This window comes from Merops nubicus, unplaced genomic scaffold, assembly GCF_000691845.1.
Source record: "Merops nubicus isolate BGI_N331 unplaced genomic scaffold, ASM69184v1 scaffold30596, whole genome shotgun sequence".
NCBI lineage: Eukaryota > Metazoa > Chordata > Aves > Coraciiformes > Meropidae > Merops > Merops nubicus.
In genome coordinates this window covers 3,519-28,817 of record NW_008617425.1, presented here as the reverse complement: position 1 = coordinate 28,817, position 25,299 = coordinate 3,519, and the positions used below count along the sequence as shown (strand labels likewise).

At 41.0% G+C, this 25,299-nt stretch overlaps 1 protein-coding gene across 1 annotated transcript; it reads left to right on the top strand.

The window, feature by feature from the left end:
- The first annotated feature begins 396 nt into the window (after window positions 1-396).
- LRRFIP1 (leucine rich repeat (in FLII) interacting protein 1) lies at window positions 397-25,299 on the top strand. The gene is made up of 14 exons (XM_008943151.1): window positions 397-411; window positions 1,464-1,496; window positions 2,280-2,405; window positions 3,457-3,528; window positions 7,040-7,210; window positions 8,149-8,241; window positions 8,732-8,824; window positions 10,017-10,109; window positions 10,587-10,728; window positions 20,714-20,760; window positions 21,822-21,939; window positions 22,383-22,462; window positions 23,114-23,218; window positions 25,181-25,299. The coding sequence occupies exons 1-14, from the start codon at window positions 397-399 to the stop codon at window positions 25,289-25,291; spliced, it is 1,299 nt and encodes a 432-aa protein (XP_008941399.1). The 3' UTR covers window positions 25,292-25,299.

Below are 25,299 nucleotides of genomic sequence, written 5' to 3'. Positions count from 1 at the left end.
AGTGTGTTGTCAGTGTAAAAAGCTGATGTGTAATCATTCTCAATCCTAGGATTATTTTCTTTTTTTAGGATACCATGGGTAATATGAAAAATAATGAGTGGGATCACCCACATATTACTATAATTCAAAGAAAATAACCCTGTGCCAAATGTGGACTGATTGGAAAGAGATTTAGTTCTTGAGTGTGTTTCAATGTAGACTTAGCAACTTAACTTCAACTATCCCCTGCCTTTATGTTTATGTTTTTATGTCTTTAGATTATGTTGTGAAACACACTTTCTTTTTTTCTGTCCCTCAGTAGCAAAGTGAATAATAGCAAAACTCTTTGGTTTTAAATTTCTGCTTTTAGGAACGTGTATATTTGGTTTGGTTTCAGAGCAGTAATAAGTTGACAGGATGGTTCCCATCAAGGTGAAAAAAAAAAAAAATCTGCTGAGGTTGTATATAGGTTTTGCTCTCTAACTTCCCTTTAAGGATTTCAGCTGTTAGTATCCATGGTGATTTTTTGCCACTTTGGCTCTGTTTTGTTTCTTTTAGACTAGCTTTAGTGCAAGATCTTTCTTCTGAATTAGTAAATTCCAGTGAAGTACTAAAATCATAAAAGAGTTATTTGTTGAGACTTTGAACTGATCCTTCATATTTGACTTGAGGGTCAGTTTCTGTAGTGTCAGCCTTACTTGGATATTTGCTTGAAGCCATAGTCACCTTTTGTCTTATCAGAGGTTTTAAGCTTTAAATTTCTTTTTTCTTTTGGGAGCAGTGCAGACACAGTACAGTCCTTTGAGTCTTAAGGTGGTACCTTGCGTTTTGGAAAGGGGGAGGCTGTGCTGGCAGGCTTCAGAAGTAGCATTTTTTTGGTAAAGGTCCATAAAAAAAAGTAATATCGAGAAGCTTTCTTGGTCTGGAAATCTCTTCATCTTTCAATTAAGAAATGTGTCCTCTCTATTTAAGTAAATTGCTGTTTGGGGTTCATTTGAGGCACATTTTAAAGTTGTTCTAAAGTAAATAAGAGTGGCTGTATATGTCAGCCCAGAAGTTGCATGCAGCTATTTTCATGTCCAGGGAAAGACATCTGGGGCTTTTAAGTTCATGCCCATGTAGGTCTCTGTATTCTTGTGTTGTTAACTCGAGTGCTGTCTTCATGTTTGAAACACTGTGATGTAGAGCCTGGGGGAAAAAAAAAAGTATTCCTCTGTCTTATTGATAAAAAAAATATTTAGTCTATTAAATAAGTGTATTCCATTTAATTACGTACTGCTTAGAAATCTGAGATTAATTGTCCAGCCTCGTGTCCTGAGATGCCAGCCAGGATACTGCTGTTCTGAGCAAGCCAGCTGCGTTTTGAGTGGCTAGCAATTGCTATGAAAAATCTTTTACAGGTTAAAGAATTCCCTTTCTGATATCCTACTGCCTTCCCTTGTCCTTTGTTATATAACAATTCTTTCTAAATCTTTATCTCACAGATTGAGGAAAGACCAGAAAAAGACTTTGAGAAGGTAAGAAGGCTCTTCTGAATTATTCTGCCAATAGCACTTTCTTCACATTCTTTTTGGTAGGTGCAACCTGCAGTGAGTGCACAGAAACCCTCTAGAAAATCCACTTTGGGGCAAAACTTTGAATTATTGGAGCCTTCTATTACTACTTTTTTTTTTTTTTTTTAAGACAAACTTGGTTATTCAGAAGTTAAGTAGTTGACCTTTAGTAACGGTGTGCTGAAATTGCATTAGGCAAAGCCATGTGAATACTGGTTTTATATATTAGATTTTAACTATGGTATTACATAAATATAACTAATAATAGAGGCAGATGCTGCAGTAGTGAGAAATTGGCTCAATGGAGAACCCTGAGTACAGTAAAATAGTGTGGCTAATGCTGCAGAATAGAGAAATGTAGGTGAAAGGAGAGGAGCTTATAGTCAAAAACATCAACAAAATATTTCATTACAAGTTTTGAAAATATCTGCCAAGATGATACTAGCCAAGAGGACACTAAATTAGACTTAGTCTAATTTAGAATTAATGGTTAGAATCTAAGCCATGCAACTCCTAGCTTAGTAGAATTTAAATATATCTGATCAGTCTTTTCTCATTAGTTTCCCTTTTCAAATCTTGATCTTTTGATTTTTCTTCTTAGGAAGTTACATTTTAATCAAGTGTAATCATAATCAGAAGTTCAAGGGTTGGTATAATGGGTGTATTAAAAAGAAAAATCCAAATGTACAAATCTACAATATTTATAGAGAAAAAATTATAATTGTTTTTAACTGTGTGTGATTGTAGGGAGCACGTACTGTCTCAAGTTTATCAGCAGCTACCTTAGCATCTCTGGGAGGGACTTCTTCACGAAGAGGCAGTGGAGATACCTCCATCTCAGCTGATACAGAGGCATCTATTAGAGAAATTAAGGTAAGAAATACTTAAACCCACCATAAATTGATAGTAATTTGTCTCTTAATTATGTCTCTTTTGATCAGGATGTTTTAATGGTAAATTAATATACCATCAGTTTACTTGAAAGTGGTCCCGATATTCCCATTACTGACTAAGAAACTGGCAGTAAGAATTTGGGCTCACAGGCTACTAATACTAATTAGGACTGTTATTAATGACATGGGAAATGGACTCAATATAGCACACTGCTAGGAGGATTGAACACGAGAAGTGCTGCTCTTGCTGGATGATAATTTGGGGAGGGGGCTGTATTTTGTATTTTGAACATTTCATTGTTCATATCCTCGAGCTCTGGTCTGAGTGGTCCATAGCTAGATGGAGGTTTGGAATCTGTTTTTAATGTTCCATTCTAGAGAATGCTCAGTTTTAAAATGGGGCATCTGAATTCTGTTTATTTCCACACATACAACTTGCAGCTCTTCTGAAGTTACAGCCAGTTAAAACACCTGGAAGTTGTATGAGGACCTCAGGCACAAGCAGGTCTGCCCCAGTTTCAACACTGTAAACCAGCTGAAAGATAGACGTTTGCTGGTGAGAAGGACAAAAGAGGAGGGAGACTGTGAAGTAGGACTTGTAATTAAATTTAGTGTCACAGATGGTTTTCTTACAGTCTTTCCTGCATTTCTAGCACAGCCTGTATTTCAGGCTTGCTTTGGCAGCCCTTAAGCCCAGAACTCCTCAAAGAGTGAGAATGGATGAAATGGGTAGAAGAAGGGCTGTGTAGCTGAGGTGTATAGGAGGGTTTTTGGAGGCTTTGAAGCTGGGTCTGCATCTTGTCCTTAACATTGAAGACTTCCATTTTTTTCCAGTCAAGAAAATCAGAATTAGCATAAACTAACCAAGAAATGTCATTGTCCAGCAAGGCTTCTGGTTAGGATCAGACCCTTTAACCTGTGCAGTAGGAATGCTGAAATGAGAATTTTGAATACTTTTTTTTTACCTATCAGCTGCGCTCCATCCTGTTAGTTTCAGTAGCATCATTCACCTTTCTCACCGTTTCCCTTAGGATATCTATGAGTTAAAGGACCAGATTCAGGATGTAGAAGGCAAATACATGCAGGGACTGAAAGAAATGAAGGTACTGGTTTACTGCAAACTGGGAGTGTGATCATGAACACCAGCTAAACATGTAGAAGAGCAGTATGAGACCGAGACCTCACCTTGCATGCTTCTCTTCTGGGAGGGGTTGTATGTGGTGTGAAAAGTGTTTCATTAACTGGGAAAGTATCTGTTGTGACCTCCACTGATTGTGGTGAGAAATGCTTCCAAGTGTTAACTGAAGGCTGCTGATTACTGTTGCATGGTGTGTTTGATGTTTTGAGAAGGTAATTGTTTGGCTAGCAAATGAACATTGTTAGGGGTTCTTTATAGTGTCCTAATTGGGGAAACATCCCAATATTGGAAGATGAACTAGAGCTCATGTCCTACAGTGCTGTGAAAAATGGGAGTTCACAAGCTTGTATGTTTTTGTTTCAGTAAGGTCCAGCATGCCTTTGGAAAGTTGTGCATGTGAAGTGGGGACTATAATTTTGATTTCATATTTAGATCACAAAAGACACCTTTAAACAATTCTTGTAACAAAACTCCGAATCCCAGCATGGTGGGGGTTGGAAGAAGCCTCTGGAGATCATCTAGTCTAACCCCCCTGCTAAAACAGTCTTACCCAGAGCAGGGTGCCCAGGATCGTGTCCAGGGGGGGTTTGGAATCTCTCCAGAGAAGGAAACTCCACAACCTCTTTGGGCAGCCTGGTCCAGGCTCTGGCATCTGCACAGCTAAGAATTTTTTCCTCCTGTTCAGATGGAACCTCCTGGGTTCCAGTTTGTGCCCAATGTCCTTTGTCCTATCACTAGTCACCACTGAAAAGAGTCTGGCCCCATCCTCTTGACCCTTGCCCTTTAGACATTGATGAGCATTGATCAGATCCCCTCTCAGTCTTCTCTTGTCCACGTTAACCAGCCCCAGGTCTCTCAGCCTTTCCTTGTCACAGAGATGCCCCAGTCCCCTCAGCATCTTCATAGATGTAACTCCATGTAACAAGGCTTGTTATGTGAAGAATGAATGCTCACATCAGTGAAGTGCAAAAACTAAAGAAGTGCTTACTGATTCCAGAAAGCCTTAAACAGATTTTGATGCAACAACTATTTTAACCACCTTAAAAGTGAGCAGAACCTGAGCTGCATTTTTCAGAAAAAGCTGTCTTGCAAACGTCTATGTAGACATCCAGGCTTATAGCACAACATTTATCAGCATTAAATGCTCACTGTGTCATTGGCTCCGTGCTGTGACAGGTGAAGATGCTGCTATCTTAAATGAGTTACAGAATCACAGACTGGTTTGGGTTGGAAAGTACCCTTGAAGATCACCTAGTTCCAACCCCCTTGCAGTGAGCAGAGACATCTGCAGGTTGCTCAGAGCCCTGTCCAGCCTCACCTGGAATGTTTCCAGGGATGGGGCATTGACCACCACTCTGGGCAACCTGGGCTAGTGTTTCACCACCTTCAGTGTAAAAAATCTCTTTCTTAGATCTTGTCTAAATCTACCCTATTTTCATTTAAAAACATCACCCCTTGTCCTGTCACAACAGGCCCTGCTAAAAAGTCTGTCTCCAGCTTTCTTAGAGGCCTCTGAAGTGCTGGGCTCTAAACCCCCAGCCCTGAATCAGGGTTGACACGTGGATGACATGTGATGGATTTTCACACAGGGTCTGCCCAGCCTTGGGTGGGAACCAATTAGGAGATCACCACCAGATACCCTCAGCTTCAGCATTAACATCAAGTGTCCTGCCCCCATGTTAAGAGCATAAAAGCTGGTTCTGCCTGCAGTGGCTTGGGGGAAGCTTACATCTGTAGTGAATACACTGTGTAGGAGTTCAGTTACTGGAAGGGCTCCCCAGCTGCCCGTTGTAGGCTGAGCCCCCAGCAGAGGTGGGACATCAGTATGGCTGGGAGCAGGGGAAGGAGTATATATGAGAATGGCACCATTCTATGGTCATGGCCACGCAGTTGGCATTGGACTGGTCACCTGGCTCCTCGGCTGATTTGCTCCTGTCCCCACTGCGTCTTGCACCCGCAGTGAACATGGCGACCCTGGCGTTCCTCCAGCCGCTGGCCGCCTCAGATCCCCTGCACGTGATTTAAAACTGGAGGGAGGGGAAATCTGGCTTATGTGCTGTCTGCTAATGATAATACCCTTCCTATTGGCATATGTGGTCAGCAAAAGAGCCTCCTTTAAATACTGAAAGGCTGCAATAAGGTCTCCCTAGTTGTCAATAGAAAAAGAGTAGTGTGGCCCTTTTTCTGTAAAATCTGGGGCTTTTTTTTTTCCCCTCCCTGATTACTGTGTAGCAGGTGTAGTAAAATAATCCCACTACATAAAAAATGTAAAGCATTTTTCAGTTTGTGTCCATTAGACTGCCTTTTGTTGTGATTTTTGACAATTATTTTATCTATCAATAGCAATGTAAACTAAACAGATTCAAAGTTAATTTTGTCATCATGAGGGTGGTGATACACTGGCACAGGTTTCCCAGGGAAGTTGTGGATGCTCCATCCCTAAAAGTGTTCAAGACCAGGGTTTGATTGGGCCTTGTGCAACCTGGTCTAGTGGGAGGTGTCCCTGCCCATGGGAGGGGGATTGAAACTAGATGATCTTTAAAGGTCCCTTATGTGATCCAAACCATTCTGTGGTCACCTCACCATAGAAGATGTCATCTCCAGTTCCACTGACTGAATGGAAAGGGAAGTATATGAAACTCACCTGTGCTTTAGGTGGGATTATTAGAATTACTTAAATTCTGAGAGGAATTGTTTGACCTGTAAACTAAAATGTTGACATGAGTTTCCTCCTTGTTTGCATATTTGCAATGTTTTCTTTCTTTATTAAAGTCAAATACCGCACATCATGGAAAATGATCCTGGTACTTATTTTGCCATCATCTGTCACTGTCACTGTAAATACCTCAGTATCTCCTATGCAGGCCAAGTTGATAGGAGGGGTTTTTGAGACCCTGGGAATTTTATCTTACAGGGTAATTTGTAAAGAAGGGATGTGATATAGGAATCCGAATGAAAAATGATACATCGGGTTACAAAAGCTGCAGATTTTTCATGGCCGGTTCTAATTCCTGAATCAGTATGTTTAGTGGTTCCCACACTGCAAGGATCCCTGAAGTCTGTGTGAAGTGGCTGTCAGACTGCCTTAATTTAAGGCCTAAGATCATCTAAATTATCTTAAATCAAGGCCAGTTTACCTTTAAAAAAAAAATCCAACTTGTCATCTTCAGCAGCTGCTTTGAGCTGCCAACATGCAGGGGCAGGGGGAGGAGGGAGAAGGAAGAAGACTCTGAGAAGGCAGAAGCTGAAGCAGCAGAGAACAGGAAACATTTTATCCGTCCTGAGGTAAGGTTCCTTGCTTGTAAACAGCCGACTGGTGGCAACACTGAGGAGGTTTCCCTCACCTTGGGACACATGGTAAGCACTTGATTAGCGCTGGTTTTTGTAGGAGTACTCGGTGTGCTTGTGGTTTAGTACTTAATTTTCTTGTTTAAGGGCTTGCATGGTAAAACTCTGTGGTTGCTTATTCTTTTCAGGACTCTCTAGCTGAAGTTGAAGAGAAATATAAAAAGGCTATGGTGTCCAATGCTCAATTAGACAATGAAAAAACCAATTTCATGTACCAAGTAGATACCCTGAAGGATGCGCTCTTAGAGTTAGAAGAACAGCTGGCAGAATCCAGGCGGCAATATGAAGAAAAAAGTAAAGTATGTGTCTAGTTATGGCACGTTATTTAACGGGGGAATCTTGGGGAGGGGGGCAGAGACTTTTGGGAGGAGGCAGCCAAATTAATATTCAAGATTTTAAAAAGTTATTGGTTTAGTTGCTGTTAAAGCATGTAGAATAGCAGCATATTACATGCTTGTGATCATACAAATGGGAACCTTCCCTAAGTTTCTGTCTTACAGAGGAATTTTTGAGGTGAAGATATTTTTTTAATATGACACGGGTGTATTGATATTAGCACGTGTCCTTTTATATTCCATCTTTAAAGTAAAAATAGAGAATTTGTTCAAAAGGTGACTTCTGGAGCACTTACACAGACAAAGGTCTTTTCAGAAGGCCTGTGGGAGTTGTGCAGCTTATATAGTGAAGGCAGCTACTGGGTTGAGAGCCGAATTAAGTTTGCCGTGAATTCAGCATCTGACAGCTGCTGAGTTGGTGTTAAATAATAAAGCTGTGGCTTGTGCTAGCTTTTCAGAACCTGCTCTTTAGCTTGGGGCACTTAACCATAGCGCACTTCAAAACACACAGTTCCTGGAAGATATGGTGTGTTGGGGTTTTTTTAAAGTTTGCAATATCTAGCTAACTCTTAGTCCACAGCTACGTGGAAAAAGGGGATTAAATTCCCATCCATTCATCTGTGATGTCTGTAGGACTTGAGTGTAAAAGCTCTTCACTACTAGCCTCCTGCTCAGCTTGCAAAACTGGCTAAATGATGTCTATTACTTCGATATTTGATGGAATAATAGTTTCTTGGGAAAAGGACAAATAAAAATTGTACTCTTGTGGGATTGTGATCAGAGGAATATTCAGGAATTGCACTGTGGTAAGCATTTTCTTTGTGGTTGGGCTTATTTTCTCTTTTTTTCATGGGATGCTATTTCTGATCAATAAAAATTCATTAATATTTCATTATTCATAGGAATTTGAGAGGGAGAAGCACGCTCATAGCATATTGCAGTTTCAGTTCATGGAAATCAAAGAGGCTTTGAAGCAAAGAGAAGAAATGCTTGCAGTAAGTAACTTTTGGGGGTTTTTTAATGGCTTCTTTGATTAGTATGTTCCCAGTTAGCAGTAGGAGTGTAGAAGGTGAGGCATGGAGAAATTTTATTCCCTACTCAAATTTCTCACCTGAAGAAACACTAGTGTTTCCGGCCAAACAGGTTCAGAGCTGGCTAATAGAAATAGTACTTTCCTAAGTATTATCTGGAGTGGAACTTCTTTTTTTTCGCCCTGTCTACAGTACAAAACAAGCTGCGTTTCAGACAGCTGTTTGTGGAGATGTGGAGGAAAACAGTGGACCTGTATCACTTGTTTTAAGTCATATCATGGGTAGTAAGATTGTCTTCAGGACTGTAGCTTTAGTTGAGTCGGAAACTGTGCATGTAGCTACTCTTTTACTTCAGCACCTGACTTTTTTCATTCTTTGGCATCACTGCAATCTTGACCTTCTTTGTTAACCTGTTACCTGCTTTCTGTCTTCTTGTTTTGCTCCTGTCTCTCAGGAAATCCAACAGCTGCAACAGAAACAGCAGAGCTATGTCAGGGAAATTTCTGATCTTCAGGAGACAATAGAGTGGAAAGACAAAAAAATAGGGGTAGGACTGTCAACTCCTGAAATGTGTTCACAGTGGCACTGTTGTTCTCCCTCTGATCCTGCTTTTGCAAAAACTCATTAATAAAATCCTCCCTAGTGACTTTGCTTGCTGTAGTTGTCTTACTACTACATTACCAGTGAACTAGCAAATAGTAGATTTTGTCTTTGGCTGGTGTCATAAAATCCAAGAAAAACTTCACAGCTGGTCTGATTTCAAGACTTAGGGTGATTGATTTGCTGTGGTGCACCATCTTTATTTAGTGTATTGAGAAAGGAAGTGCTATTTATACTGCAGTTCCCTCAGCACTGAGTTTTTGCTTATTCAGATTTAATCTGCAGACTGAGCAGAAACTGGAGTGTGATACAGCAGCAAATGAGCTATTTATGGTCTAGTGGGATGAAACTCTCTTGACTCTCCCTTGCTTCTCATCCATTCCCACCACCCTCTAGCAAAGCCAAATGGAAACTCGCTCTTAAATAAAAGCATGGCTTTCTTTTTTAACAGTGAGCACTGAAAGACTTTCTGAATATAGAAGGAGAAAGAAATCTGGCAACATGCCCACACTTGCAATGTCCATTAACTTGTAGCAATTTGAAACTAATTTTTTTCTGATTTTTGTTACTTCTCTAATTGTGTATTTATATAGAAATATATGGGTGAGGGGGTAAGTACCAAAATATGCACTTGCACAAGGTACATCCCAGTCTAAAGATGACTTATTGGCAACTTTGAAATTAATTGGAGTGTGCTGCACCCATGATGGTAACCCATGGGATAAAAAGACTTAAAATCTGCTGAGGTGCTTTCTTGCCCTCTTGTTAACACACGGGAATTGCTCTGTCTTCAGTGTGGCTGTTGATGTCGTAGGGATATTAATTAACTTGTCTAGCAGGTAAGAATCAAAAGTGGATCTTCATTTGAAGGATCCCTAATGAAGGATTTGGCTCTGAATGTCATTAGCAGGAATTCCTGGTTATTGAATTAAGCTGTGCGTTTCTTGGATTTGAAGTTAATGTGTGTGTAGACAATCTCAGTCCTTTAATCCGTAAACTTTACTTTTGTCATACGTGATACTTCCCTGAATCTCTGAATATCTTAAATCTGCTCATTCTTGTTCACACTTTTCATGGTCTTTACTTGTCTCCCTTCCTTTCTTGACACCTCCTCGCCCTCTCTCTGTTTGGGAACTCAGGCGTTAGAGAGGCAGAAAGATTTCTTTGATTCCATAAGGAGTGAGCGGGATGACCTTAGAGATGAAGTGGTTGTGCTGAAGGAGCAACTGAAGGTATGCAAGAGGAATAAAAGAAACATATTCAACTCCTGACCTTTTTACTCCTATACACTTTTGCAGAAAATTTTAATCTAACTCAGCAGCAAGAACTCTTATTTTCATGTTGCCTGTAAGTTGACATTTCAGGAATTTTCTGTATGAAGTCCTTCTCCCAATATTGACTGTGTGTGTATAGACTGTGGTATTAAGTAGTTGTATTTCCAGGAGATGGTTCTCTGAGAAACATTATATGCAGCAGATTTATGTTTAAAATTCATTTTTTTAAAAAAAAAAAAATACCTGTGATCACCTGCTTTCTATTATAATGGCTAAACTGAGGCCTGTAATACTTGATGCTCTTTTCTGACTTCCAGCCATGTGTAATGGAATGAAAGAAACAATTTTTTATTCAGACTATTAAGGAGAAGAACAGCTGAGCAGTTCTCCCATCTCTGAGCAAGGCTCTAAAGCATTGCTTTTGCTTCTCCACAGAAACACGGAATAATCCCAGACTCTGACGTAGCCACAAACGGGGAGACATCAGACATTCTTGATAATGAAGGACACTTGGATTCTTCCAAAACTGTTCCAGGGACAACTCGGGCATTAAAGGCGGGAGGGGATGGGATGCTAGGTAAGTGCTATGTAGCCTCTCACGTCTTTCTGTCCCTCTGTCCATTCATTCATCTCTGCTTGGAGTTTGGGCATTTGTGAGTGGGACAATTAACACATCACGCAGCATGCTACTTGTCAAATCACTTCCTATGCATTTTTCTGCTTAATATTTATTATCACTTCAAGTATGTCGTGCAGTTCAGTGCAGGGGCAGACTTCATTTCCCCTTCAAGGCGACAAAGGATGAGAATACAAATATTACATTACAGATAAGTAGCAATACTATTTAAACCCTCCATTTGAAAATTGTCTGAGAATAATCCTACCGTTGTTCAGTATTTTTCAGCACATAGCCTAAAGAATCAGAGAAAAAGCATTTTAGTTTCCTATAAAGAACTTGTATGTTGGTTCATTTACATACCTGAGATCTGTAAGTGTCTGCTGGACAACAGTGCTGGGCACTGTTAAAACACACTAATGTGTGAGTTGGTTGTGCTTGCTATCCTGTACTATTGAGTAACTGGTAACACTTCAACATTTTTTACATCTTATATTAACACTGTTAAATTCAAAAAAATATAACTTGAGATGGATAGCATTAGGAAGAAGAAATCTGGTTGGCAAAAACTTCTCTTCTTACACACGTGTGATGAATGGCCACTCAAAGAACTCTTAAATACTGGAAAGAAAGGAATTTTTATTTTCCTCCTGTTTTTGTTCTAAATGAACATATTAACAAACAGCAAGAGGCAGACAGCTGTTGCAAGTCCAAGTTACCTTGCTTCTAGCTGTTGTCTGCTTTTTTCCTCACTGAGTTTTCATGTGGAAACAATCTGGAACACCAAAACAAAGGTAAGGGTGTATTTTTAAATGTAATATGTTTTCTGTGTCACCTTATTCTGGAAAATTTTATTTATTTTTTTTAATTAGGTACAACATAGACCCAAACACTAGCTGCTGAAGCCACAAATACTGTTGTTAGTACCTGTTGCTACTAAATATAATTTGAAGAAAAACAGTTGGGAGAAAAAGAACCTAAACGACCCACACAAGTCCTCATCTCTTTAGGTGGCTGAAGTGGGTATAAGGGGCACTAAGTACCTGAGCTTTGATCCGTGTTGGTAACATTAAACAACTGAACCATTTGCTTGCCAATCAGATTTTACATTCAGTGTTGGTCATATACACTGATGATGCCTGTTCATGATACTGTGGAGCAAAATATTACTGAATAATCCTGGATTACTTCATTATGATGGCATCAGACATGCACTCCATGCATAGAGTGGTGGTAGGGTTAAAGTTGTGGAGGGTGTTGCTGAGAAAAGTAATCTTCACTGTTAGCCTTACATCTGCAAGTATTACTGTTAAACTGCACTGCCCGAAACAGTTGTTCTCCTGTAGGAAAGGTTTAATTCACACAGCCAAGAGCATAAATCTTCTAATTTACAAAAACACAAGCCAGCATCAGAGACTTCTTGCTTTGAGAGGGTGGTGGTGAATTACACTGATCAAAAACCCCAACCTCTTACTAATTCAATTGCTGCTTTGCCTCACATAATTGGCAAAAACTGATCTTTTATTAACGTGTTCTTTGATTCATTCTCTTTCGGGTTTTAAGTGGGGAGGTAAGTGCTGTGCTGTGATGTGGTCCTTTCAACTTTCTCAATGGTCTTTTAGGCAAAGCCAATGAAGTGGACATGAAAAATGAGATTTTGGAGGATATGGGGAAAAGAGAAATCTTTCAGAATACTGAGCGTGAGGAACACAAAGTGGAGTCTGAGGAGCAGGAAGTACAGACCTTGCATGCTGATGAAAATGCAAAGGCAGAAAAAATGGTTGAAGAATGTGATGCCCTGTCAACAGTGATGTTACCAGATAGCAGGTTTACAGAACAAATTCAAAGCCTTACAAAACATGTCTCAGGGAGTGCTTCTTCAAATGATGATAGTGGCACAGATGATTTGAGAGAGGAGGCAGAGTCCACAGGCCCAGCAGTCCAACACCCTGTTAGAACGGAGGCTGAACACCATGAATTAAATGCAAGGACCAATCTGAACTTGGAGGTGGGCTCTCTGCAAGGCCACCAGGGTTTTGAGACTCCTCAGGAAATGCCTAGTGACTTAGATACAGAGCAGGAACTGGGAAAAGCTGCATCTGAACAGGAGGAACGAGAGGATTTTAAAACTAGCCATGCCCTGAGTGATAATGACAAAGTGGATCAGGAAGCCAGCGTGACAAGTGAGAGCTGTGAGTTGGTTTCTAACCAGGCAGGGCTACCAGAGGTTACAGCAGTGGGCTCACTTACTGAAGAGGTAAATGTGGAAACTTGCCCTGAGGGACTCCAGCACTCGGAAGAAAGTGATGAAAACAAGGTTACAAATGTCATGGAAGAAAAGCTTGTTGAAAGCAAAGGCTGCACTGATGGAAGAATTGATAAAACAGAAGGTGATAGAGCTGAAGAAGAAAATGAAGTTGAGAGTGCAGTTCAGGGTCAGACTAGGGAAACGGAATCTGTGGGGTCTGAGGGGATGGGGTCGTATGAAGCTAGTGTCCCAGCAGATACAACTGAAAAGGAATGTGGAGAAGGTGAGGCACAAATCCAACCAGTTTCTTTAGGGAACAATCCTGCAGCATCATCAGAGGAACAACATATACAAGATGAAACTGAACATGAAAATTCTACGGCTGAGAAGGACGAACAGAAGGAGATACTAATAGAAGAGCTGGAGATGTGCTTGGGTTCTGCAGAAAGAGGCGAGGGAAGTGAGGCACCTGTGGAGGCTGCTGGCTGTGTCAGTGAGGTGAAAGGCAGTGTGCTGCAGCAGGCAGAGCCAGACACGGCCGTTATCAAAGAGGAGACAACTCAGGAAACCAGTTTAGACCCAGGTCTTTTAGATGACAAAATTAAAGAGTCAGAAGAGGAAATGGGGGATGTGTCTGGGAAAGGAAAGGAAAGTAGGACAGAATGGCTAGAAGATTCAAAGCCAAAGGCAGACATTCAGAAACTTTCATGTAGTGAAGAAGCAACAGATGATACAGTGAGCGAGAAAAATACTCCTTTAGAAGGTGAATTGCAGAATGTAGATAAGCAAGAGGAAGGTGGATCTAAAGAGAAATCAGCTGTAGATCTTAGTGTAACTACTGAAAACAAAGTTGATAAAGAAACACCAAAAGAAAAGGAGCAACAGTTAGAGCTTGCAGACAAACATGGGCATCAATTCACTTCCAAGGAAGGTGCAGATACTTCCCTGGCACAGACAGATGAGCAGGATGAAGATGTTAGTGAACAAGTTAAATTGGAGGGTCAAGCAGAAGAAAGACTGGAAGATGATGGTGATGCATTTGACTTTGATGAAGAGTCAAAACAGATACTAGAAACTGATGGAAACTGTGATGGAGAGAAAGTTGATACAAAGAAAGGAGAGGGTGAGGGAGCAAATGGTGCTGTCGGAAAAGCTGCCCAAACAGACGAAGCCAAAGAAGTAACAGACAAAACAGAAACCCAAGGTGCCTTGACTGAAAATGATAACTTGCAGCATAAAACAGGAGATGAGCCTGAAGAAAAAGGGTGCTCGCAAGGGGAGGCGGTGTGCAAAACTGATGAGAAGGCTGATGTGATGGAAAATGAAATTGAAGCATCAGATTCCAATAAAGTGGAAATAATAGCAGAGGAAGATGTTTCAGAACAGGATTTGGAAAGTGCCATCAATAACAGGGATGAAAGCAGGGAGGATCTGCAGGGTGGTAGAAGGGGTAAGGGTAGATCCAGAGATGACTGTACAGTATCGTAAGTTGGGAGTCGCAAAGCTACACGAGTTACATGCCATTGGATCATTCCCAGTACAAAAGCATGCACTTTGCACAATACATCAGACCTTAGGAATACTTTTTAAAGTTGTTGGGTTTTTATTAATAGGTAACTCTGATCAAAAAACAATGTTATATAAGTGGTAATGATGCAAGTATTAAGTTATTCACTGACGCGCCTAGCCACAAGAAATTATGCCTGGGTTTGGTTTTGCTGTTGTCTCAGATTTAAAGTCTATCACCATAAGAGCAAGCTTCACAAAATGACTACTCAGACTATCTTGCAAGTAGAGTACTTTTAGTGTGGATAACTGCTACCCAGGAGTTTCTATAGGAAATTCGAGGTTTTTTCCAGCCTAGATGACAGAAGTCTTGAATGTATTTATGTGCATTGGATCTGTGTAAACTTATGCACAGACTTATGTATACTTATATGCAGTAGATCTACAGTAAATACAGTAACATTCCATGAAGGAACTCAGTAGATGCTGCAACTTCTTTCTGAATTGTTAAAGCCAAGGAACCAAATTCTTTTTGGAACACTTTGGAAGACCAATATACAGTTATTTGCAAAAGGTGCAACTTACAGATCTTAGTTTGCTGAAAGGACTAAATATACATGTTTGCTTCATCTAGGCACTTTGCACCACAATAGGCCTTTTACACCGTGTCTCACACGGGGTTTTTACTTTTTCTGAACAATGTGTCAATACACACTGTAATGTGTGCTTAGGTTTGCTGTCAAGGACTGTCTTAGCCATAAATATATATAAAATATCTATTTTTCCATGAAGATTTTGGTTTAAAATTGCATTTCCTTACTGCATTGTATTTTTTTTTTTTATTTTGCAAACGATGATTTTGAAAGAATGTTTTTATCTCTGAAAAATTCTTACCTGATATAGATTTGCATGTCTTGTTGCCTGTCAGACCAGAGACAACTGTCTTTGGCCCCTCGTGCCTTTTTGAAAAGCTGGATTGCTTTGAAGTGCTGGCATAAACTAGATGCTGTGACTCTATTGGTGTATTCTTCTTGCATCTTCACTAGTGCTTGGGAGGAAAAGCATGTTTTGCATACTCAAAAGTTCATTTAAAGTTGTTTTAAGCAAGGGACGTCCCAAAGAAGTGTGAATTGAGGACTTGGGGCAGGGGGCTATGGAAGGCTGTGTTTGTGTTGATGTTACAAAGTTGATGGACTCAGACTAAATTTCAAGATCTGTATCAAAATGTACTGAGCTGTATATAATTGAAATAAACATATTTTCTACTTTAAATTACCTGTCCAGAGTACAGTTTATAAACCTGCATAAATCTTTATTTAAATCTATATAATTTCAGAAGCATTTTTCTGCAGCTTTGTTAAATTTCTTGTGTTGTGCTGTGTAGCTAGGAGAGCATCTTACTAGGAATGGGCAGCCTTGGTGTTTGAGGTGCCCTTCACTGTAAACCTGTAACAAGACTGTAAACCTGCAACTCTTTTCATGTGGCTTCTCTCCCAACTTACAACAGTTCCAGTGTAGTTTCTGTAAGTATTGGTAGTTGTTCTTCTTAAAGGTTTACATTAAATGCTACTCTAAAAAGCCATAGAACTTAAACTAATCTCTTGATACACTTGCTACTGTAGCAGTATTTATTTAAAGTATTGTCTCTGCTGTACTTGCATCAGTAATATAGGGCTTAATGTTGAAGGTATTTTAAATGTGCTTATATTTAGTTAAATACATTTACATATTTATGTAATTAAACAAGAGTACCAGGCTTCATCTATACTTGTGGATGGATCTAATAAGCATCTCCATGATAAATCAGGCACATGCCAGTGTTCCTTGCATTTTTTGTATAAACTGGTTTCTAAAAGAAACGCTTCTGGATGGTTGAGGGAATTTATGGTGAGCTGATTTTTTTTAACTTGGACTGTCACTTCAGAAAAAAAAAAAACATCTGTAAGAGAGGTCCTTTCTAAATCCAAGTCACAAAAGGAGAAACAACTGTAGTCTTAACTGTCCACGTACCAGCTTTTACCCCACAGTAACTGGCCAACTGGCAGTGGCACTGGGTGGGAGCAGGATCATGGACAGGCAGTGGAGGACAGCTGAGCTGCTAGAGGGGCAGCCTTGAACCTGGGCTGCTGGGTGGTGCCTCTGCTGGCAGCTCATCACTGACGTCTGGATCTGGGCAAGTACCTTGGAGGAGAAAGTCATGGGATTCTTTACCTCTTTGGGTTTTAACAGAGTACACAAACATTGAGAGAGAGGGGGAGGTGTCCCAGATAAAGCATCTTGAAGATAAAGGGAACTGCTAAATGTTATATTCAAAATGTAATAATTTAAATATTATATGCCAGGTAGCATTGAGAGAAATGTGTGCCACTAGAGAGGGAGAGGAGACTGTCTCAGGAGTTAACTAGGAAATGCAACTTTTGTGAGGTTACACAATCAAAAACAGTTTTTAGCTTTTTAACTGCAATATCTAAGAGATACAAGAAAAGATCTAGCTCGTCCCTTTCTTCTTTGGTTTTGACTTTCAAAGACAGCAAAATATCAATCTTTTCATGCTCTAACTTGAAACCAAGAAATCATGAGATGACCTAAAATGAAGATTCGTCCTTGCTGTGATGTTACCTGTTTTTTTGGGAGCAGGGGCAGTGTTGCTGCTGCGTGCTGCAGCGAAAGCCACTCCTGGGGTCTTTCAGAAGGGCTCCACAGCTCCAAACACTCGCTGTGGTTTTGGTTCAATGCCTAGGGGCACAGGTAGCCTGAAGCCCAGGTTTGTGCAGTATTGGGCATTCAGAGCTAGCCTGAAAGGTTTTCAAAAGCAGTAGCTGAAGAAACTTTTTTTTGTTTGCCTTACTCAGCAAGTGCTAGTGAAAGGCCTTAGTCAATATTCCCTTTGTTACAGAAAAGAACAGTCCTCCTGCCCCCTGCAGAATCGGTGTTGTGAGCTGGTGTCCTCTAAATCCTGTGCTTATTTACAGTCCAAACAGCCTGTCCTGAGCATCATCCCTCTTCTGAGGAGAGAGGAAGGCATTTCTCAGTCTGTGGTGGTGGTTTCTCGTCATCCAAAGTAAGCTGACAGATCTGGAGTTGTATTATCCAACCTGCAACTGATTTGACAGTTGGGTCCTTGCAGGCTGTTCTGAATAGCAGCTTGGGGCTGCTGCTGTGATTTCATGGGATGTCTTCCCACCTTCCAAGTACAGTTTACCCCTTTCATTTGCATCTGTATTAATTACTTGCTGGGCCACACATCATTCAAATCATTCAGGTTCAAAACAGCCACTGCACACCTCATGGTGCCCTCCAAGGAGGAAGAGACATCAAGCGTCTGTGGCTGATTAGGGCACGTTAGGTCAACTGTGCCACTGAAGCCACACTTTAGTTAGCAACACCCTGAGTCAGCTGTGATACCAAGGTAATGAGAATAGTCATTTGACTTGCAGACAGGTCTGTATGGTGGCAGAAGACACTGGTAACCACCACCACTCCCCCTCCTCTGTGTCGTGCTCTCTCTGGCCTTCTCAGGGCCCAGTTCCTGGCACCAGCCCCCTGTTCACCTCCTTTGCATAGACAGCCATGAATTGGTGTAGTGAGTAGCTTGGGAATTGCATTCCCAAAGTTAAATTTAAGTGTGATGAATGTCATGCTAATTACTCATTGTGGTATCTTTGTGAAATCAGGATGATGACTGTTGCAGGTGAGAATTTTAATTAGCTGCTCTGCTTCATGTCCTAGAATCACTAGATTGCTCTTTTCTGCTCTGCTGTTCTCAAAGTCCTCAGATCCTTGATTTGTTGGAAAAAAGTGTCTCCTAAATGTAGAATTAAGGTGACTGCAGTGATAGCTGCTGAATCAAGCTTTCTGTGTTAGTGTGGGAAGACACCTTCACCTATACACACAGAAAACTTTTCTACTTGTGTTGCAGTTTTAGCAAACTGATTTTTTCTGTGGTATTGTAAATCCTGCCACCAGCACATAACCTGTCAGAGCATGGTGCACAGATGTTCATACTGAGGGAAGAGAAAGCTGATGATGAGAACAGATTTGAAGGTTCATCACAAAATGTTGATACCCATTTTTCAAGGAAGGTGGTTGGGGGAAACTGATGTGTTTCCTCACTGGAAGCTGGGGGAGATGTCCTTTGTTCAGGCAGGCATATTCCACCCCGCAGCAGTGCTTGTGTTACTGAAAGTTACTTGTCTGTGTGCATGACTAAGTTATTTTCAGGATTAGGGTGGATTATTTGGCCCCATTAGAGTCATTAGAGTCTGGGCTAATTTCGTAGTGGCCTAGAGCTTTCCTTCTGCATCAATCCCTGTTCTCTTTCCAATCCCTAGGGCTTAATTTTTTGATCTGTGCTGACCTCTGACTCCCAGCCTGATCTCCCAAGTCTGAATATCTAACCTTTCTTTTACTGTTTGCTTTTCTTGCGTTCTTCATTGACTTTTATTTTTCTTCTCTGTCTTTCATCATTTACAGAATTTCTGTCTTAAGCTTCCTTACCTTCCCTTCCAATATAGATATGGGAAATTGTTTTATTAATTTGAAGGGGTTTATATGTGTAAATTTTTGTTACTCTTCATAGTTTACAAAAAATGTGCTTTCTTTGTAATTTTTGTTTATTTTGTTTTTCCATATCAATGCTCAGGTGTAACAATGTTGGGTATGTTACAAATGGCTGGAAAAAAAAATAGGACTTGAGGAGGTTCAAAATAAATGCATAGAACTGCTGAACTGGGATGTCACTTTAAGATCTGTATTTGAGTGTTGCACCAGAAGCCAAGGTAAAGGTTTTATTGTGTGCTCTAGAATGACTTCTGGTATGTGGGAACTTGTATACCCAGGAGGGGAATGGCACAGCATGTCATTACTAGCTAATGGACTGGACTTCCATTCCGTTTTCCCCATGATTTGATGCCATACAGACTCTATTCCCCTTACTACCTGTGTTAATAAGAAAAAAAGGTGGAACCACAAGACTTCAGCCTGTCTGGGATTTAACAACAAATGAAGACTGGTATTTTTAAAGCTTTCAAAAATACTTGTCTATCATCATTATTTACCTGGTAAAAGCTCACCAGCCTTTTAGCTGTAATCCTTAGTTGTTTTCCTTAAGTTTACAAAAAGACCTTTTTCTTGAGCGACCTTTGGATTTTAACCATTTAATTAACAGGCCAGACCTTAGCTGTGGAGTCGAGCTCTGAAAACCCCAGGGTCTGCACAAGTGACTGCTTGCTGGCAAGGGAAGCAAACTAAAATAAATCTGCAGTAAACATGCACATGGAAATGATGGAGTAAGACCTGTCTGAGGTCAATATGTTCTCTTCTAATCGGTATATTTCAATGCTGTGTTCCAGTGTACTTCTCTTGAGGTGTACCTGAACAAAATAAGGTGGTTAATTAATGAGGTAATTTTAGTAATAAGAAAATTTGTGAGTATCTTCTAAAATGCTTTTGTATTTTGTACCACTTAATAGGGAAGAAAAAAGTAATTTGGTTACTTACTTTCTAGTTCTTTTTCCCAGTTGTCTTATACTGTAGTGTGCACTCGATTACTGAATGCCACACGGATCCGTGGGCCGATCCATAGTGCTTTCAGGTTCAAGTGTAGCACAACAGTTGGTCTGGCTTGACCATTGCCTGCTTGATGTTTGACCAGGAGAACTGACTATGAGGGATTAAAGAGAAAACAACGTTTTACCAGACTGCTGCTTTTGAAACAAAAAAATCATTTAACAGGCAAATATTTTTCCTGGATGTAATACTGGAGATAGCACAAAATGTGATTGTCATGATGTTTAGAAGTGAAGATTTAAAGTGCTGAGAATGTGCTTAGCTGTGATTATAGGTTTTTACAGTACTTTCATTGTGTTAAAATGTAAAGATTTGTGAGATTTTGTGTTGCAGTTGTGTTTGACCCTAGAGTTCTTGCATGCTAACCTAACATAGAAGATTAGCCTCTTTGCATGCAGCTGGGTGCTGCCACTGCCGTGACAAGCATGTTCTGTGAGAATGACATAACCTCCCCTGGCTGCAGCCCCTTCCCAGCCCTGTCTGTGGCCTCATTTCCTGTGGTACGTGCATAACTACCTTCATCATTAGTTTCACTAACCTTAATGGTTCTGTCTTAATATCAGATGCACTTTGAAATATGCAGCTTGATCAGATCAGCACTGAACTTCCCATTTTCTCTTTCAGACAGGCTGAAAAAACTCATTGATGAACGAGAATCCTTACTAGACCAGGTAATCACAGGAAGACTGAAATGCTGTGTTTACTAAATCTGGGATTGGAGTAGTATAGATCAAGCAAATTATAATAGCCCTACTGTAAGGTACAGAACAGCAGTATCACTGCCTTTCAGAACACATGCCAGCTTGCGCTTGCTGAGGACTTACTGTGTTGTTTGCCACTTCATCCTTCCTCTGAAACATTTCTCCTGCACGTTAACTCAGGGTATAGGGGAAGAAAGGTACAACCCAGTATGCCTGTTCCATAGAATCACAGAATTGTTTAGGTTGGAAAACACCTTTAAGATCATCGTGTCTGAACGTTAACCCAGCACAGCCAGGTCACCACTAAATGATATCACTCAGCACCACATCTACATGGCTTCCTACCAGTGATGAGGACTCAACCATGTTGTTAACCAGTCACATTCAGCGTCCTTAGTCACCTAAAAACTCCTTCTCCCAGGGCTATTTATGAAAAATAATGCTTTAGATTGGCCAAACCCAAGGGAAAGCCACATACGTTCCTGAAATTGTAGAAGAAAATTTTACCTATACCACTAAGCTTTCCCACTTGCCAGGTCTGTGGGTAATGGGCCATTCAAAAAGAAATGCTGGAAGAACTACAGTAGATGGGTAAATAGCAATTAAGGTAATTATTGCTGGTGCCGTGATATTCCATAGCGGATATAAAGCTTATTCAAAAAACTTGAGCTGACCTGTTCCTCTGCAGGATGCTCCATTTTCATTTATGGACTATCACACCAAAACAAATGTGGTTTGGGGGTTTTAGGAATGTTTTATGTCACTGTGCCTAAAGAACATTGATGGCTTTTCTGCTAAAATAGCCTTCTTCCATTTGTGATGTTCTGAATTTAAGCACACGCACGGATACTTAAAATATCATGAGTCATTTGCCAGAAAAAATTCTAGGAAATTATTTTGTAAAAAAAGATTATTTTGGAATTTAAGTTTAAAAAATACATAATATGGTTTATAATACTTGAGTGAATTTGAGTACTCGTCCATTATTTTCCCATACTGATTATAATAACTAATTACTTTGTGTCCTTCAGATTAAAAAATTAAAGGGACAACTGGAAGAAAAGCAAAAGAATGGCAAGATAGAAAATACACAGTCAGAAGATGAAGTTCTGGAAAATGGGACAGATATGCACATGATTGACCTCCAAAGTGAGCTGCATTTTGATTTTAAGAGAACTTTTGTGTCCTGCATGTGAGTGAGAAAATGTATCTGTATAATAACCACAGGGCTCTAAGTAGAAATGAGCCTTCGGTTCTGAGGGAGCTTCAAAGTGGGAGCCAGCCGTGCATCTCTGCTAGAGGTGAGGGAACAATTATCCTTTGTATGAGCAAGATTGCAACTGGAAATCTCCCTTCTGTTCCCCAGGAGAGCTGGGGTGAGTTCCTGGTTAATTCTGCTTCCAGAGTGGTCTGAAGGGAAAGGGGCGAGACTGGGAATAGCACCTATCTGCTGAGCACTTTTTGGGCAGAGAGCACTTGTGACTCTATGGCTGCCCCAAGTAGATTCCTGTAGCATGAAAATCTTACGACAGACTTGTTAGACACTGTTAATGCTTGTTCTGACATCTCTGATCAATCTGCAATTCTTTTAGGAGATGCCAACAGACAGATCAGTGATCTCAAATTTAAACTAGCAAAGTCTGAGCAGGAGATAACGGCACTGGAACAGAATGTAAGTTGCTGGCTTGTTCTCCTTCTTTAGGCATGGTGAGAATGCAAAGAGAAAGTGTATTTTACTCTATGAAACATAAAGTTGTCATTACTGTGATTTTTTCCCTTAAAATAAGTAGGAATGTTGGAGCATCAGGGCTACTGCACTTAAGTCATAAAGATGAAAATGCTTTCATAAACGTGTGGGGAAGAGAGAATACATTATTCATCTTGACTGAAGGCAAAACATTCAGAGACCAAACTGTATTGGGAGCACTTGCTGAACTCTTCAGAATACCTTCTTACACCTAGCTATTGACAATTTTATAAATGGCTCCTGGCATATGATGTAATGGATATGGATTTTATACAGGACTGTTCAATTTTGGCTGCATGCTCTTGTCCAAAGTATGTCAAGAATACTCTTGCTAAGGTAAATTTAGTCAGTGGATTATGTTTGTTGTTGCTGAAAGCACGTTAAATATGGATAAGTCTAAAAGGTCTGAAGTAAGTTACATAGTATTCTTCTTTTTCCCTCAAAATATGCCTTTATTTTGTTAAAGAGAAGTGAGCATCTCTCTGGTTATTGCTTAACTACTAGCAGAAGAGTGAAGTCTCAGAGTAACTTCTTGGTACACCTTTTAATTTAAAAAAAAATCTGCCTTTGCCTTAGGTGATACGACTGGAAGGTCAGGTAGCCCGGTACAAAACTGCTGCTGAAAATGCTGAGAGAGTAGAAGATGAACTGAAGGCAGAGAAACGCAAACTGCAGAGAGAGGTAACGCCAAACACAAACTGTCACCGGCTCACAGGCCCACGCCCCTGGGGGGGGCCTGCCTGCGTGCTGCGTTTTAGAGGAGGAATTGGCCTTCGTAGCAGAGCAAAGAATAAACATCTACTTATTTTTATTGCTTCAGTTACTCATTCTAAATGTGTAACCAAACTTCCAGCACTCAGACTGGAGTAGCAGTCACAGCTGTGGCCTCCCACTGCCGTTTCAGAAGTCCTTCCTAAAGCGACTCGCGGCGCCTTGCTTTGTACCAGAGCTGGTTCTCTGGGGCAAACTCAAGTTCTGCTTACCCAACCTGAATCCAGAAGCAGGCTTCAAATGCTCAGGTTTGCTTGTTACTTTGCAGCTCTGAGCATTCCCAGATTTGGGTAATCATCAAGCTAGAGAACTCCTGTTTGTACTTTCCTGTGCTTGTCCTTTGTTGTACTTGAAAGCTCATTACTCTGGGTGTTAGAAATTCTGGATTTGTAAATACAAGTCACTGGTCGTCTCATGCAATTCAGAAATTACAGCAGTAGAAAGCTGGAAATTAAAGAAGTTAATTTGGGCCCTTCATTATTTGAGCACAGTGCCACACCTTACCAGGAATGGCAGTCTCAACTTTTCAAGCTTGAGAGACTTCAGAATGAATTTTCCTATTGAACCTGTCTTCCTCATTCTGACAATCTATTCATGCCTCTTGGCTGTGGGGTGTCCATCCACAGACTCTGTCCATGTTTGTCTCTTCTGCTCTGCTGCCTATAAATACTGCTCTACACAGTCCACCTCTCTCTCCCTACACCCATCCCGTGTTGGGTTTTATGGAGAACTAAGGCACCAAAGTCACACCTGTAGCTGTAGTTCCAGGAACCAGAAACATAAAAGCCAGGCAGTGAGACCAGGCATATGTCACCCAGCTCTGAGCATCCATGCCTCTGAAGTTGATGCAACTTGTTCAAATTTCTGTAAATACAGAATCACAAAAATCCACCTAGGGGTTGGAAGGGACCTCTGGACATCATCTTGTCCAACCTCCCCGCTAAAGCAGGGTCACCCAGAGCAGGTTACCCAGGATCACATCCAGACAGGTTTGGAATCTCTCCAGGGAAGGAGACTCCACAACCTCTCTGGGCAGCCTGCTCCAGGGCTCTGGCACCCTGAGAGGAAAAAAGTTTCTCTTTAGGTTTAGGTGGACCTTCCTGTGTTCTAGTTTGTGCCCGTTGCCCCTTGACCTGTCACTTGGCACCACTGATAAGAGTCTGGCTCAATCCTCTTGACCCCCGTGCTGTAGGTATTGATGAGCATTGCTTACATCCCCTCTCAGTCTTCTCTTGTCCACGCTAACCAGCCCCAGGGCTCTCAACCTTTTCTCAGCACAGAGATGCTCCAGACCGCTCAGCATCTTTGTAGCCCTCACTGAACTCTCTCCAGTATTTCCCTGTCTCTCTGGAACTGATGGAGTCCAGAATTGGACACAACTCCAGATGTGGCCTCATGAGGGCAGAGTAGAGGGGAAGGAGAACCTCCCTTGACCTGTTGGCCACGCTTTTCCTCATGCACCCCAGGAGACCATTGGCCTTCTTGGCCAAGGGGGCACACTGCTGGCTCACAGTTAACCTGTTGCCCACCAAGACTCCCAGGTCCTCTGTGGAGCTGCTTTCCAACAGGTTAGTCCCTCATGGGGTTATTCCTTTCCAGATGCAGAGACTTGCTTCTATGAGGCAACTCTACACTTGCCTTGGATTCTTGGCACCATGCTTAGAAAATACCCATGTGTGGCCTTCAGAGCAGTTACACGACTTCTACCTTTTAACTCTGCTAATAGGAATTTCCATCTGCTTTATCTTGTAAGGGAATTCTAGAAATATGGTGAGCTAGTGTTGGTAACTACAAATCTTGCTTTACCTTTGGAAAGAGAAAACACCTTGGAAGTTGTGGATTTATTTTTTTTTTTCTGCTTCCTTCCTTCAGCTTCGTTCAGCGTTAGATAAAACCGAAGAGCTTGAAGTCAGCAACGGTCACCTAGTGAAGCGCTTGGAGAAGATGAAAGCCAACCGGAGCGCTCTCCTGTCTCAGCAGTAGCCGCCACC